General features: G+C 49.5%; 1 protein-coding gene across 2 annotated transcripts in view; it reads left to right on the top strand.

Moving 5' to 3' along the window:
- LOC139376399 (helicase SRCAP-like) overlaps positions 1–15,444 on the top strand; it is a 30,090-nt gene extending 14,646 nt beyond the window's left edge. The window contains exons 15-32 of one of the 2 annotated variants that reach the window (XM_071118945.1): positions 102–294; positions 508–644; positions 912–1,098; positions 1,205–1,532; positions 1,768–1,989; positions 2,161–2,325; positions 2,503–2,652; positions 2,782–3,288; positions 3,371–3,513; positions 4,794–5,104; positions 5,326–5,528; positions 7,639–7,808; positions 8,053–8,249; positions 8,378–8,492; positions 8,587–8,712; positions 9,023–9,205; positions 9,305–9,388; positions 9,522–15,444. In XM_071118945.1, coding sequence (XP_070975046.1) covers positions 102–294; positions 508–644; positions 912–1,098; positions 1,205–1,532; positions 1,768–1,989; positions 2,161–2,325; positions 2,503–2,652; positions 2,782–3,288; positions 3,371–3,513; positions 4,794–5,104; positions 5,326–5,528; positions 7,639–7,808; positions 8,053–8,249; positions 8,378–8,492; positions 8,587–8,712; positions 9,023–9,205; positions 9,305–9,388; positions 9,522–13,913 — 7,813 coding nt within the window. In that variant the 3' untranslated portion in view covers positions 13,914–15,444. Of the gene's footprint in view, positions 1–101; positions 295–507; positions 645–911; positions 1,099–1,204; positions 1,533–1,767; positions 1,990–2,160; positions 2,326–2,490; positions 2,653–2,781; positions 3,289–3,370; positions 3,514–4,793; positions 5,105–5,325; positions 5,529–7,638; positions 7,809–8,052; positions 8,250–8,377; positions 8,493–8,586; positions 8,713–9,022; positions 9,206–9,304; positions 9,389–9,521 lie in introns of both variants that reach the window. The other variant, XM_071118944.1, reaches the window with a different exon arrangement.
- The last annotated feature ends 704 nt before the right edge of the window (positions 15,445–16,148 follow it).

Below are 16,148 nucleotides of genomic sequence, written 5' to 3'. Positions count from 1 at the left end.
CAACAAAAGCTAAAAGTTCTTCGTCCAGTAGAATACAGAAATCTTTAGTCGCAACCTCTGGTCATTATAACGTCTTCTATGTTTTTTTTTCCTGGCCCCAGTCAGAGGCGCCTGCTCTTGACGGGAACCCCGCTGCAGAACAGCCTGATGGAGCTGTGGTCCCTGATGCACTTCCTCATGCCCCACGTCTTCCAGTCTCACCGGGAGTTTAAGGAGTGGTTCTCCAACCCACTCACCGGCATGATCGAGGGCAGCCAGGAGTACAATGAGGGCCTGGTCAAGAGGTTACATAAGGTAAGAACTCAGGCTGCCGTAGATGGAGGAACACGCAGGTGGTCAAGGGGGGGTGGATTGGTCTGAATATTTAGGAGGGTCCAGATTATCTGTTAAATAAGAATGTACTATTTATCACCATGAACTGTTTTAGATGTTTGTGCTCATTTGAGATGTTTTGAAATATATTCTGTTCCCTAACCCATATCACCACTTTTTGTTTTTCCCTTCCAGGTGCTCAGGCCGTTTCTGTTGAGGAGACTCAAGGTGGATGTGGAGAAGCAGATGCCTAAAAAATATGAGCATGTGGTGCGCTGCCGTCTGTCCAAGAGACAGCGCTTCCTCTACGATGACTTCATGGCACAGGCCTCGTAAGTATCTATAGACAAGGGTGTTACTGGAAGCAAATTAATGCATTGCAGGAGGGCTCATTGGTTTGAAAATCTGCCAGTAATTAGCTAATGAACTGTGCAGTCCTATTTCTAACATTTCCCAGAATGTTTTTACATCTATGATGTTGTACTTTAAACAGCTACTGTTGCTTAGATCATCTACAAGTTAGCATTGTATAGGAATTCCCCTTTTCTTTTTCGTCATCTCACTGTATTTCTCTCCCTTTCTATCGCTCTCTCTCTTAGCACCCGGGAAACGCTGGCCAGCGGTCACTTCATGTCTGTGATCAACATCTTGATGCAGCTCCGTAAAGTGTGTAACCACCCCAACCTGTTTGACCCGCGGCCCATCCACTCCCCCTTCATCACCAAGCCCATCGTCTTCCACACGGCCTCCCTGGTTCAGAGAGCCCTGGAGATCTCCCCATTCAAGGTTAGTGTGTGTGTATGCACATATAAACATTTTAGATGCATATAAAATGCATTTTATATGTATCTAAACCTCCATAACCGAACCCCTCCACTCCTCTGTCCCTCAGCGCGGTGACCTGTCTTTGTTTGACCTGGTGGGTCTAGAGGGAAGCGTGTCCAGGTACAAGGCCGACGTGTTTCTGCCCCGACGGAAGGTTAGCCGCCAGCTGATCCAGGAGGTCATGGAGTCCCCCGACCCTCCTCCCCGCCCCAAACCTGTCCGTATGAAGGTCAACAGGATGTTCCAGCCCTTACCTAAGGCTGATGGTTGCACAGTGCTGGTGGTGAACAACCCTCGGCTCACCTGCCCGGTCACCCCTGCTGCTCAGGCCCCAAGGCCCCGTCTCATCCAGGATGTGACCCCAACCCTCACCCCTTCACCTCTAGTCCAACAAGGTTAGTACTAAATATCATGGATTTAGAAGTAAATAATACATGAATAGTTGCTGATTTGACATTGAAAAGATCAACACTATCCAAGTGTTTTTTTCCTTACGGTCCGATTTTAACATTTATTCCGTTCAACGTTTCTTGTGGAAACTTCTACACAGCCAGACAAACTATTGTATTCTACACAACCCAGATCTAAAGTGATCCTGTCTTCTCTTCCCTTGTTTCCATGAACCCTCAGCGGTGTATTCAGTGGCACCCACTGCCCCTTCACGCCCGCCTGTGCACCCCAGCGGCCCCTGTGCGGTGGGAACTGTCATGAGGTCTGGCTCTCCAATGCCAGTCTTGGCTGTGCGCTCGCCCACCACCTCCTGCAACCCCGCCAGCCATTCCACCCCTACTTCCAGCAACGTCATGACCCAACGGGTTCTGCTCAGCCCAGACATGCAGGCCCGACTTCCCTGTGAGTACCTGCCATTCTCTCAAACACTATCGGGCAACCAATGTGTGTGAACCGTGCATAAGAACAAACTGAAAATGCACTGGATTACCTTTTAAAAAAATGTTTTTATTCCTACTGGTGAAATGACCCGTGTCAGCATTTCTTTAATGACTCTCTCTTTCTCCATCTCAGCTGGGGAGGTAGTGAGTATCGCCCACCTGGCCTCGTTGGCTGGGCGTCCTGTGTCGTCGTGCCAGGGCAGTAAGCCTGTTACCTTCCAGCTGCAGGGCAACAAGCTCACCCTGTCTGGAACCCAGCTCCACCAGGTCCCTGTGGCCCCTCCACGCCCAGTACAAGGTCCACTCAGATCCTAACAGTAACTAAAGTATCATATGAATGGCCCATGTCATAAAACTCTAGAATGTGTTGATATAGGCAGCCATCTTGGTGTTCTATTAAATTTAGTGGTACAGTATCTATCCTATACTGCGCTGACAGGAGTGTCTAAATGGGTTCTTACAGTGGGCTCCGCAGGTAACTTCATGCATCTGGTGACCAGCGGAGGGCAGCACCACCTCATCAGCCAGCCAGCCCAGGTAGCAGTGTTCAGTTCAGCCAACACCCATGCTGCCACCCCCTCTCCCGCACCCTCGGAAATCCAGCTGCCTCTCAACGCTTCTCAAGGTACAGCAGCGTCCCCCTTCAAGACTACGGTCACTGATCTGATCTTCTCTGGTTAGCCGTCTTTTACCCTGGACTTGTTTTTTAAGCGGTTCATGGATGGTCATGTTCTTACTCGTCTTTTCTCTCCAGTGCCCTCCTCCATGGTGACCAGCTCTGGGATCGTGAAGATCGTGGTACGCCAGTCAAGTAAGGAAGGAGGAGGTGTACCCACCCTGGCAGTGCCCCCTTCTCCACGCGTAGCCCCCCAGGCATCACCCTCCATACACCACCATGCCAATACCAACATTGCTCTGAGATCCCCCCTTGCACATTGCCACCCCGGACCCGCCACTGCTCAATACACCCTGGCCCCCCCTAGAACCCCTACGTCGGTCACAATTAGAACCTCTACCCCAGCCCCTCCTCGTATCCCTGCCCCTCCTCGAATCCCTATCCCAGCCCCTCCTCGAACCCCTACTCCTGCCCCCCTTCAGAACCCTACCCCAGCCCCTTCTCGAATCCCTATCCCAGCCCCTCCTCAAACCCCTACTCCTGCCCCCCTTCAGAACCCTACCCCAGCCCCCAGTCAGCCTGAGCCCCCTTGCCCAGTGCTGAAGGTAGTAAAGGGGCCAGCAGAAACCAGCACAGAACAGAAAGGTGAGTTGATGAATGCAAGTCATTTGAAAACCGTTTCTGTATTTACAATCCCTGTACTGAACAAGTCACTTCTCCTCTCTAGCTCGTCTGAATTCTTTGTCAACACGTGAGGAGAGCAGCGACACTAAATCAGCCGTTCCTAAATCAGGGTCCCATGTTGGTGGATTTGTCCCCCCTCGACCTCGGGCACAACCTCGCCCACATCCTCGCTCCCCCTTCTACATGGTACTTCCACTACATCCGCTTTTTTCTTTTACTTATCTTTTTTCCCCCCCTTGCTACTTGTTTAAATCACCATGTAGGTAGTAATGAGGTTGTCATATTTTCTAGCATATCCCACAGTAGTACCTTCTTGGGTTATGTCAGTCATCAGTCCACAGCATAATTCTTAACCTGACTCCTGTCATGTTCCTTTAAAGAGACTTCATAACTTTTTTGTATATTTTTTTTTGACAATGCTGTGCCGATCTGATCCCGCCTCCCACTTTAACCTTGCAACCTCATTGGACATCATTCCACCTGCCAATCAACATTGGGCGAGTTAGTTTTGCATGGCCTGGTGCTGGCACTGGGCCATGTAAAACTAACTCGCCCAATGTCCCTCAAAGTTTGGTTGTGGCTAATTCCTTGTTGTACAGACTAGTATGGCAAGAAAGCAATTGTGAGGATGTAATTGTATACTTATGGAAAAGTTATAGCTTACTTATGTTTGCATCAAATGTCCTACTCCTTGAAAGTTGTGTAATAATTTATATATTGCATTTGCGTACGTGATAAATTATGATTGCTGAAAATCAACTGCAGTGTTGGATTGTTACATATCATGTAATGAATACCTGTCTTCATGTTTATAAGGACAGATGGCATGGAATTATTTGATTTGGATGGATGGTTGTAAAACAGAAAGGTACTTTATTTATTTTTTGAAGTAGGTGAAATTTGCAGTATACATTTCTCGAGAGTTGTGTTTGTGCCTGTGATTCCCGCAATATATTCCAAAATTCAAACAAAATATACAGGCGGCAGCATTTAGGAGACACATGGTGTTTCTGATTAGTTTGACAATTGTCTTCTAATGTAGTTGTGCGCTATTGATGGTAATGTAGCCAGACATCATTTTCTGCTTGGTTTCCAGATAAATGTAGCCTATTGAAAGAGAATGATGCATGGATGTGATTGAAGTGTTTTTGCTGTGATCAAAATAACTAATGTTAAGTGCATGTAACAAGGCAATCCCACTCATTTCAGTGCGCTCACTCACTACATGAACGAGCGTGTCTCTCATGCACTAAATTATGCCAAGTAAAAATATATTGATTCTGTGCCTTTTGCCGCTGGGAGAGAACTGCAGATGGTTTATTATTCATGTATGAGCCATACATTGACGCGTTGAGTCCAAAACGGGAGGTTAAAAAAAAGAACAAGGTTGTTTTCAGTCCTTTGGAGCTCCTCTTTAATTGTTTCTGTCTTATCAACTAACAAACTGTTCCTTTCCTCCCTGTCAGTCATGGCTGGCAGACAGCCGCAAGAAGCAGCGAGACAGCCGCCTGGCCCAAATCATCCGGATCAATGACCTGCACTGCAGCGCCAAGCCTGTGTACGGCCATGAGGTGCTGGACTTCCTCACCTTCCTCCCGGGCTCCTGCCCTGCTCCGGCCCCCAGGGCCCTGGGTCAGTGGGGCCGCTCGGGCCACACCGCCTGCTTGTTCGCCCAGTCCCACAGCACCGTGGACTACTGGGACCAAAGCCGCGCCCTGAGGGAGGCCATCCACACCACTGAGGACAGGCTGCAGCTGCTCAAAGATGTGATAGAAAGGTAACAAACTGACTGCTACTTTCCACTGTCTGGAATCACGAGACAGTCTAGATTTTTGTTCTAGCCCTTCACCAACACCTGTTTAAAAAAAAGTTTTTAAAAAACGAATCACCAAGCCCTTCAGTAGTTAAATCCGGTGTGTCTGTTTTCAAACACTTTCTGTTTATCTTTCTTGTGATGCCTACCTGATATTTTTATTTTTTTTTTTCCTACTCCTCCAGGTTTACATTTGTGATCCCACCGGTGGAGGCTCCGACCATCACCATGCACAGCTGCCACCCCCCTCCATCTCTGAGCCACAAGCAGGCCATGTTCACCTCGCTGCTCTCCTCCCAGGTGGCCCCGCTCACACGAAGTCTGCACCGCATCCAGTGCAACATGAGGACCCACTTCCCTGACCTGAGGCTGATCCAGTACGACTGCGGTGAGGCCCCACTCCTCAGACATCACACTCGTTTGTTCTATAGGACTTAACACCCTAGAGTCGATTGACACACCAGTGCGTAAATCTAAAAAATATAAATGAATATAAAATGAACACTATGGAAAGGGGAGACTCTCACGAACACTATGGTGGTCTCAAACGCAAGGGAACTCGTCTGAAGTCAGTGCCGTTGATGTGCCAACTTGTTTGGACGCATCCGAACCGTTTGGTTTACAAACTAATGTGATCCCACTGTGGAACTCGATGGTGTTCTCCGTTATGATCTATGACCCCCCACAATTGTCACGAGACTTGTCTAAAAGTAACCGTTACAGGTTTAAAAAAATCAATGGCAGTGTGGAGGTAGTTTTGTTCCTACCCTAAAGTGGTTCAAAATGTGTAACAAAATAATATTTATATATTTTCTGAGCTATCTCATATTTTCTAGATATCGGACAGACATTTCAAAACCTAATTCCTTATGACATTTTTTTACTGTCTTTTTTTGACATTTAAGAATGTGTTTTATTAAATAATTGTTTTCTATTTTTTTGTGGATACCTAAAGGGGTCTTAAAATTCTAAATCAAATGGCTAAATGGTCCATCTTAAAACAATTCCATATGTCAGCTTAGAACAATAGTTGGGGCCGGTACATCCTATGTAAACACAAACTCACTTTCTTGACAACAAACATGGAGAACTTTGACGAAAGGCTATCAGAACAAGTTCACAAATAAAAATGTCTTTATGATACCTCGTGTAAGGATTTCCAAGACAGGAAAATGAGTTTGAACTTCTGGAAAGAGATTGGGAGATAATGGGGATAGATGTGGTAAAAAGGTCGATGGAATGCAGACCGTGGGGTAGAAAGACGCTGGATTGGCGCACATTCAACAAATCTGATCTAACAAAGTTGATATTTCTTAGGTCCGTCATGGTGATTTTGATGTATAGTAACAAGCCCACAATGTGGTTACTAAAGTCCGATTTGGATATACACTGGAAAACATAACTGTGACGTTTTGGTCCCATGTTTCATGAGCTGAAAAGAAGATAAAAAATCCCAGAAATGTTCCACACGCACAAAAATCTTATTTCTCAATTTTGTGCACAAATGTGTTTATACCCCTGTGAGTGAGCTTTTCTCCTTTGCCAAGATAATCCATCCACCTGGCAGGTGTGGCATATCAAGAAGCTAATTAAACGGCATGGTCATTACACAGGTGCACCTTGTGCTGGGGACAATAAAAGTCCACTTTAAAATGTGCATGTTTGTCACACAACACATTGCCACAGATGTCTAATGTTTTTGAGAAGCGTGCAATTGGCACGCTGACTGCAGGAATATCCACCAGAGCTGTAACCACGCCAGCCCAGGACCTCCACATCTGTCTTTTTCACCTGTGGGATTGTCTGAGGGGGGGCCTATGGCCTATGCCCTCCCAGGCCCACCCATGGCTGCACCCCTGCCCAGTCATGTAAAATCCATAGATTTGGGCCTAATGACTGATTTTCCTTAATGAACTGTAACTCCGTTAAAATCTTTGAAATTGTTGCTTTTTATATTTTTGTTCAGTATGTTTGACTTTTTGCTGCATAACATTTAGAAGTTGTTAGAACTGAATAACTACGAGTGGTGCGGTGCAGACCAATTTATTGGATGCGTATGAAAGCTTGCTGAAAGATCGCAAGATAAATGAATGCTCTGACTTCTGCGGGGGCCGCATTGCAGCAATGCGGTCTGGCCATTGCAGACATTGGATTGACCATGCAGTGGTCAATCCAAGAGTCTTTTAGGAAACTTGTCTTGTTTTAGCTTGGCATTTTTTGAGGAATTTGAACTCAGACACCTCCCATCAGTTTGGCTGTGTGTTTGCACACACCATGACACGAAAAGCCACTGTGTTAACTAGAAGTGTTGTTAGTCGGAACGGGACACAGTCTCTCTGGGTTCACTGGGTCAGGCTCGGGTTCTGTGTCTCTGGGTTCAGTTCTCCAGAGCAGCGTGTCTTTCAGTTGAAGACATTGAGGCATTTGTCTGAGGGGGGGAAAAGTGCTTTTAACTCAATACAGCCTTTGGACAATAACACTGTGGTGTGTGTGTGCAGGTAAGCTGCAGACGCTCCACACTCTGCTGCGACGGCTGAAGGAGGGCCAGCACCGCGTGCTCATTTTCACCCAGATGACCCGCATGCTGGACGTGCTGGAGCAGTTCCTTGGCTACCATGGGCACATCTACCTTCGCCTGGACGGCAGCACCCGTGTCGAGCAGAGACAGGTGAGTGGCGCTATGACTCCTGAGCTCTGGGATTCTGTTGTTGTGTTGGTCTTCAGCAACTCAGTCAGTAGGAGTCAATTCCATTCCCGAAGGAATTTTCCGGCTATTCGGTTTCTTGAGTTGAATGGAATTGACCCGGAGTTCAACACTGTGCTGAAACTGCTAACGAATGCTGACTGTCGGTTGAAAACCAAAAACATTTGTTTTCTCCTGTGTCCATCATACATCTTTCTCTCCCTCTCAGTCCCTGATGGATCGCTTCAACGCTGACCGCCGCATCTTCTGCTTCATCCTGTCCACGCGTAGCGGCGGCGTGGGGGTGAACCTCACGGGCGCCGACACGGTGGTGTTCTACGACAGTGACTGGAACCCCACCATGGACGCCCAGGCCCAGGACCGCTGCCACCGCATCGGACAGACCCGTGACGTCCACATCTACAGGTGCCCAGTTGAAACCCTGCCCTGAAAGTCTCCAGAAACAGCATGAGCTGTCCGCGTACTTCGACTCCGAAGGTATGACAATGTGTTGAACGTCTGGTGTGACTATTCTCCCCCCCACCCCCTTCCAGGCTGATCAGTGAGCGCACGGTGGAGGAGAACATCCTGAAGAAGGCCAACCAGAAGAGGATGCTGGGAGACATGGCGATCGAAGGAGGCAACTTCACCACTGCTTTCTTCAGACAGGTACGTCTCCACTGACACTAGTCTTTGACGTCGTCCATTTGCTCCGACTTGAGGGCAGTTCAAAAACGAACTACGCTCCTCTCTCTCCTCTCAGCAAACCATCAGGGAACTATTTGATGTGACGGAGGGGGAGAAGAAGGAGATGATCGTGGAGCTCTCTGTGCCCCAGCCTGAGGAAGAGGAGACTGTCAACAAACAGAGCACCACCATCCTAGAGCAGGTCAGTCACAACCAACACACTGGCAATAACCGGATGTATAGGAGGTTTACTGGTGTGTTCAGAGCAGGTGTCTCTCAGACCATAGACGCCTGTTTATACCACAACATACAGCAGCAGGAGTCTGGAAGAGACCCAGAGACTAGCACCTGAGTATTTGGATCAGCACGGACTCCATACGAACAAGCTTTGAAAATACAATGAATAAACTTGATTATTAGAGGTCAAATGATTGTGTTATTTAAGTCAGCAAACATCAATCTTACTCCAGGTGGCACTGTTCCCATAAACTAATTTTCTCTCTCTGCCACAGGCCCTGTGTCGTGCCGAGGATGAGGAGGACATAGTGGCCGCCTCCCAAGCCAAAGCAGAGCAGGTAGCTGAACTGGCAGAGTTCAACGAGGCCATCCCATTGGACGAGGCTGGTGAAGGGAGGGACCCAGAAGAGGAGGAGCTCTCCAAGGCCGAGCAGGAGATAGCGGCTCTTGTGGAGCAGGTGATTGTTGCTCAATATCCCTGTTTTTGGCCTATCCCATCTGTTATTTGACGATGTGGAGCAAATCTGACCGCCTGTCTTTTTCCCCCCGCGTCTCAGCTAACTCCTATAGAACGCTATGCTATGAACTTCCTAGAGGATTCACTGGAGGATGTGTGCAAGGAGGAATTAAAGCAAGCCGAGGTAAGATTGCTATTTCTCAGTGCATTTAAGAGAGCTTGACATGTGTCCATGTTTAATTGGTTCACCCTATTACAGACCCGAGTTAAAATAAAAATCACTAGCGGCTGCCAATCTCTCTGCTCTGTGTTTACAGGAGCAGGTGGAGGCTGCCAGGAAGGGGCTGGACCAGGCAAAGGAGGAGGGCCTGAAGCTGCAAGCAGGCTCCTCAGACAATGACGACGAGGACTTCTCATCACAGCCAGTAGAGGAGCCCTCCACTCCCGGGTCGGGCCGCCGCCCACGCAAACACAAAGAGAAAGGCGCCCCCTCCACCAGGACCAGCGGCAGGCTCCGAGGGACCACGGCCTCCCCAGAGCCTGACACCCCAACTTCCATCCCCAGAGAAGTGCCTGAAGGACTCCGCTCTGCTCTGAGAGGACGAGGGGGGACCAAAGACACCACCACCCCGGCTCACACAGAGCACCCAAGGGTCCACACCACCTCATCAAGGCTCCAGGAATCTGCCAAACCTGCAGCTACAACCACGGCCTCTCCTAGAGACTCCAGTCTCATATCCGGGGCGGCAGCGCCACTTCTCCGGACCCAGTCCCACTCCAGTTCAGTGCCTTCCACTGCCACCAGTCCTCCAGCTGGGAAACCACTGACACAACCAGGGGAGTCGGACACTGAGTCACCCAGGAGGGAGCAGGGAGTGTGTGTCTCCTCGGATTCCATGTGTCCGGTGGACCACCAGTCATACTCTGCCCAGGCCAGGGATTATGACAGCAGGGACCAGAAGTCCCTGTCTCCCCCCTTAGTGTGCTCTCTCTCCCGGTCGCCACGCAAGCGCCAGTCAGCCGACGGGGAGGTCCTGCTAGGCCTCCCGGAACATTCCCCGTCGGCCAAGGTCCTGCGGAAGCTCCCTGGTCGCCTGGTGACAGTGGTGGAGGACAAGGAGCCCAGGAAGAGGAGGAGAGGCAGCGGAACGGGAGGAGGCTCATCAGAGGAGACGGAGCACGCAGAGTCGGGCCGAGGCTCAGACGTGCCAAGCGGAGACGCTACATCCCAGGCCCCTGACAAAACCAACCAGTCCCCCAAAGAGAGAGAGAAAGAGACGGCCTCAAAATACTCCTCAAAGATCACCAAGCTCCCAGAGGACCCTTTAAGACACACCCATCCTGCCAGAAACTACCCTCCTTACTCCCCACTCCACCACTCCCCTGACATGCCGGTGCTGAGGAACCTGCCGGTGCGGCGGCGGCTTGAGAGTGAGTCTCGCGTGGCGGCCCAGTTAGGAGAGCAGGGTCTGGGCCGAGGGAGAGGAGGGAACTACCACAGGAAAATGGCCACTCAGCCAGGAAATGAAGGCACCGCGTCCTCTGGCACTAATGTTGCTAACTCGACCCCACCGTTGAAACGAAAGAGGGGCCGACCCCCCAAGACTCCCCTCAGGGTGGTGGAACCCCAGCCAGAGCATCTATCCCCTCCCCACCCTAACTTACCAAGTGAGGAGGGGAGCCCCCCCTTCTCCGCAAAACGCAAGAGAGGTCGTCCCCGCAAAAACTTTGGGTGCAAAAATGCAGTGAGTGCAGGACAGAACTCAAACGCCCCCACTGCCAGCACCACCAGCCAAGCTAGTTCCCTGTCTGACACTGCTTCTGCAGACACAGAGCCACTAGCCCAGTCTGTCCCCACTAAGCCTCAAACTGTGGCCACCTCTGCTGTCTGCACCAGCCAAGCCTCTCCGTCTACCAAAGCTGAGGACTCCACCGCAACATTAAAAGCAGACACTAAGACTGAGTTCCCTACGACAAGCCCAGCTCAAGTTCTTACCATAACTGCTATTCCTGCGCCAAGCCGAACTCAAGTTCCCACTTCAATTCCAATCTCTGTCTCCACCTCAAACTCAACCTCTGTTCCTGCCTCAAGCTCACCCACAGTTTCCACCCCAAGCTCACACACAGTATCCACATCGAGATTGACCTTTGGTCATGCCTCAAGGTCAACCTCTGGTCCCATCCGAATTCCAACCGCAGTCCTCACTTCAACACTGGCCCAATTCCTCACTTCAAGACCTAGAGTCACCACTTCACCGCCAGTCTCCACTTCTCCATCAATCTCCACAACAACTACCACACAAATCTTCATCCCTACCCCCAACAAGATTTCCACTCCTCCCCTTGCCCAAATCACTATCCCTACTCCAGCTCTAGCCCAAATCCCCAAAATTGCCACATCAGCCTCTACTCCAACCAGCACCCCCACACCAACATTCACACATGTGACACCGACCCTTACTCCGGTCCCTTCCACAGTTGTCACAACTAATCTACCAACACTTAGTAAACCCACCACAACCTCAATTGCAAATCAAACCACAATTTCCACACCAGCCCCACCCAGAATTGTCACCACCGTTACACCAGCCCCAACCACAGCCGCCGCAGCAGCTCCTGCCACAACCTCCATACCAACTTCTACCAAAATCACCACCACAACCCCCACACCAGGCCCTACGCCAACCATCACATCAACTGCTACACCAGACCCTACCACAATGGTCACAAATGTCAAACCAACCCCTTGCACGATCAACACAACCTCTGTTCCAATTCCCAACACTATCCCCACAGCAGCCCCAACCAGAATTGTCACCACCGTTACAGCAGCTCCTGCCACAACCTCCATAACAACTTCTACCAAAATCACCCCCACATCAACCATTACATCAACTGCTACACCAGATCCTACCACAACCGTCAAACCAACCCACACACCAGTCCCTACCATGATCACCACAACCTCTGTTCCAATTCTCAACACCATCCCCACAGCAACCACAACCAGAACTGTCATCACTGTTACTGCAGCCACTACCACAACACCAAACCCCACCCCTTCCCAAGTACCCACCACCATCACCACCAAAATCCACACCCAGATATCCACTCCAAGTTCAACACAAGTACCCCCCCGAGCCCAAATTCCTGTTACGTCCAGCATCTCCACTGCTGTGGCTGTCACTGAGAACCAGGCTTTGGATCCTGCTCCAGTGGAGACTGCCCATAACAGAGACTCCGAGAAGATAACAGACATGGAGGTAGAAGAGGATGGAGAAGAGGAGATTAATGACTCTCAACCGAAAAAGAGGAAAGTGGAGAATTCTGAAGCCAAAGACACTGTCCCAGAGGCCCCAGTGGCTCCTCGGCCAGAAGAAACTGATAAACAGAAGGTAGAGGAGAGCGTCGGCGACGACAGAGCCACCAGCAAGAAGAGGCCTCTCAGTCGCCAGAGCAGTCAAGAGTCTGTCCGCTCCTCCTCTCCTTCCTCGGTGTGTTCCACATCCACTCCCACACGGTCAGCCCAACACAAGAAGGGTGCAGAGAAGAGGGCACCTGCCAAGAAGATGCGAGGGGAGGTTTCCTCTAACCCAGAGAAGGGGGAGGGAAAGGCCGAGAAAGATTTCACCAATGCTACTCAGAGGAAGCAGTCCAGGTCCTCGTCTTCAGACTCTGACACCTCTGAAACCAGGAAGGAGCGCCTCCTCACCCGCTCAGCCCAGAGCCGACAGGAGACCGAGGGGGATGGAAGACCCGCCAGGAGCTCTGAACGTGTGGGCAGGAATGTGTCCAACAACACCGGTACTGATGAGTCTGGCAGCCAGACATCCTCTGTGAGAGTCACCCGGAAATCTTCTGTTCCTCAGCCCACCCCAGAAAGAAAACCCCAGTCCAACAGTGTGCCCTCTAGCCAGCCAGAGGTCCTAGGGAAGAGGTGTTCAGCCCTGAACGCTGCAGCCAAACTCCTTGCCATGCGAGGCAGGATCGACACCCCTGGCAGCAGGAAAGACCCTGCGGCTAAGACCAGTGGGCAGAATGCCACTTCTCCTGCTTCCTCTGACAAGAACCAGAAGTCCAAATCTAAAAGTGCACCAGCCACTCCGCCAACCAACTGCAACAACAAAGTAGGAAGCAGCAAGACAACCCCAACCCAGTCAAGCCGCACCGCTGCACGCTCCACCCGCCAGTGCCCTGGTCCCCTCGTCCCGGCCTTGGAGACGAACAGCAAGAGGGGGAGCATAAAGGAGGAGAAGGAAAAGAAGAAGCCCTCCGAGGGAAAGGAGGAGGGTGAGCGGGAGACGCGCTCGTCCAGGGGCCACAGTGCATGCAGCAGCATGAGTAGCGATGGTGGTGGAGGCAGCAGCAGGAGCCAGAGCAGCAGCAGTAGCCTCAGCTCCCAGAGCACCGGGCCCAGGCGCAACCACTCACGAGCACCCTCCTCCGGCAGTGAACGTGAACGCAGCAACGAGAGGGGCAGGAGGCGCAGCCACAGGAAGGAAGGAGAGGGCCGTGGGAGGGAGACCCGGAAGGAAAGAAAGGAGAGGCACGCCCAGAAGCGGGAGAGGCTTTCCCAGGAAGGGAACGCCGGCTCGGGAGAGGGCACCCCGGACAGGGTGCTGCGCAGCGTGGCGGCTATGGCAGCGGCTCAGGCCCGCACACCAGCCGCTAACACCCGCTCCTCCTCCGCCCAACACAACAAGACATGATGAGAGGACTAGAGATGAGGAGTGAGGGATTCTGACTGGAAAAATAGAGGGTAGGTTGTAACAGAGGAGAAATGATCTCTAAAGTTGCTGCTTTGTCTACACTGACAGACCAGAGCAGAACAATGAGTGTTGTGCAGGTCAGTGACCTCTCTCCCTCTTGGGCCCCTCTCCCCCCCCCCAACCCACATTAAAGCTGGTCTCCTCTCCAGTTCAGCCATCATCAACTGGGGGAAAGGCTCAGGGATGCCAGACTGTGTGCAAAGAGAAAGGTGGCACCATCGTAGTGCTATTCCAGAGGTGAGGTGTTGCTAGTCCTGAAGGTGTCACTTCATGCAGACAGTGACTTGACTGCGGGGACTTTGTTGCGAGTGAGTAAATTGTTAGTTCACACTATGTACTGTAAAACATTTAAAAAGACTGGAATACTAAGAGATGTATGTGTCCGAGAGAGGTTTAAATTGTGCCCTATGTACAGTTTATTCGCTGCCAGGGTTATTGATTCAAAATAAGCTTGTGAGTGACAGTTGTATCGTAAGATGAAGGTTTTAGACAGTTGGGTTCTGGACATATTGTCAACTGTTCTGTTTCCAGTCAGTTGATAAGTGACGGATATTTTATGGTTTCTTCCAGGGAAATGGGAAGAGAGCAGATCTGTAAATGTGATCTTTGCTGCACTATGCTGGAGTTGGTCTTTGCTTGGGCCTCCCTATCTTGTGATTTTCTGCCCACCTTTTTAAATCCAGCCTGCATTTTTTTTATTTGCACATCAGACATGTTGTCCTCAGCATAATTTGAGTGCATCGTTGTGTAGTATTTTTTTTACATCAATATACTACTATGTTCCTGGTACCTCACACAATGCATCTTTCAAGCTCTAAATATGTCTGTCTTTCTTGAGCTTCTGCATCTTGAAGATAGTACTTATTTTGCTTACTGGCAATGCAGAAACAGGAGCAGAACTTTGATTTAATTCTCCTCACCTTTCCAAAGTCAGTCAGACATTATGGTCAACGTCATGAAGTTGATCTAAAAGGGGATTGAATCCTTGTGAATAAAAGTGAGTGCCTATTAGGCCGAGCAGGTGGACGGAGATCCCAGTTTGCCTTGTCAAGTACCTGACGTTGGGGTGTCGTCATTAGTACAAAAAAAATATTTAAAAAATCCACCTTCTGTAAATCACAAGTAAAGCACCCTATGCATCAGTGCTATCAAATTCTATATCATTTTTTACTATTGTCATTTCTTCATTGCACCTCTTTCATGTAAGTACTTGGACAAAACATGTGAATAAAACACTGGTACAGTTCCAGGTGGCTCTATATATTGTCAATTTACTTTGAGGACTTGCATTTGGAAAAGCTATTTTTGGGCAGGGTGCTGTTTTGAGTGAATGGGTGGGTGGAATATGATAATGGTCTTATTTTGTTATCTTGATGTCTTTCATTTGTTACATTCCTCTGTTCCCTTGTAATTCCACATCGTTTTACTTGAAAGATTAATAGACAATGAGTTGAATAAAAAGACCAAAAATGTATTGGGTGTTTGGATGTCTTACTACCTACCTTAGTTGAATCAACTGACTAATTAATGGAAAACAGCATCTGCTAAATGACTAAAGTGGAAATGTGTTTGTATTATACATCTCATTAGGTGTCATGCAGGATTTGTTGTAAGATTAATATTGCTGGTTGGCATGTGGGGCAAATGTATACTGAACAAAAATATAAACGCAACCTGCAAAGATTTTTCTGAGTTACATAAGGAAATCAGTCAATTGAAATAAATTCATTAGGCCCTAATTTATGGATTTCACATCATGGCTGTGCCTCGGAGGGCAAAGGCATACTCACTTGGCAGCCAGGCCCAGCCAATCAGAATGAGTTTTTTCCCCACAGGGGCTTTATTACAGACAGAAGTACCCACACACGATCCTGCAGGTGAAGAAGCCGGATGTGGAGGTCCTGGGCTGGTCTGTGGTTGTGAGGCCAGTTGGACGTACTGCCAAATTATCTAAAACAGAGGCAGTTTAGGGTAGGGAAATGTACTTATCTGGTGGACATTCCTGCAGTCAGCATGCCAATTGCACGCTCCCTCAACTTGAGACATCGTGTTGTGACAAAACTGTACATTTTAGTGGCCTCGGCACAAGGTGCACCTTAAATTGAACATGCTGTTTAATTAGCTTCTTGAAATGCACACCTGTCAGGTGGATGAATTATCTTGGCAAAGGAGGGA

The sequence above is a fragment of the Oncorhynchus clarkii genome, chromosome 20 (assembly GCF_045791955.1).
Source record: "Oncorhynchus clarkii lewisi isolate Uvic-CL-2024 chromosome 20, UVic_Ocla_1.0, whole genome shotgun sequence".
Taxonomy (NCBI): Eukaryota; Metazoa; Chordata; class Actinopteri; order Salmoniformes; family Salmonidae; genus Oncorhynchus; species Oncorhynchus clarkii.
Note: the sequence above shows the minus strand (reverse complement) of the source record. Positions and strands in the feature narration are given on the sequence as shown.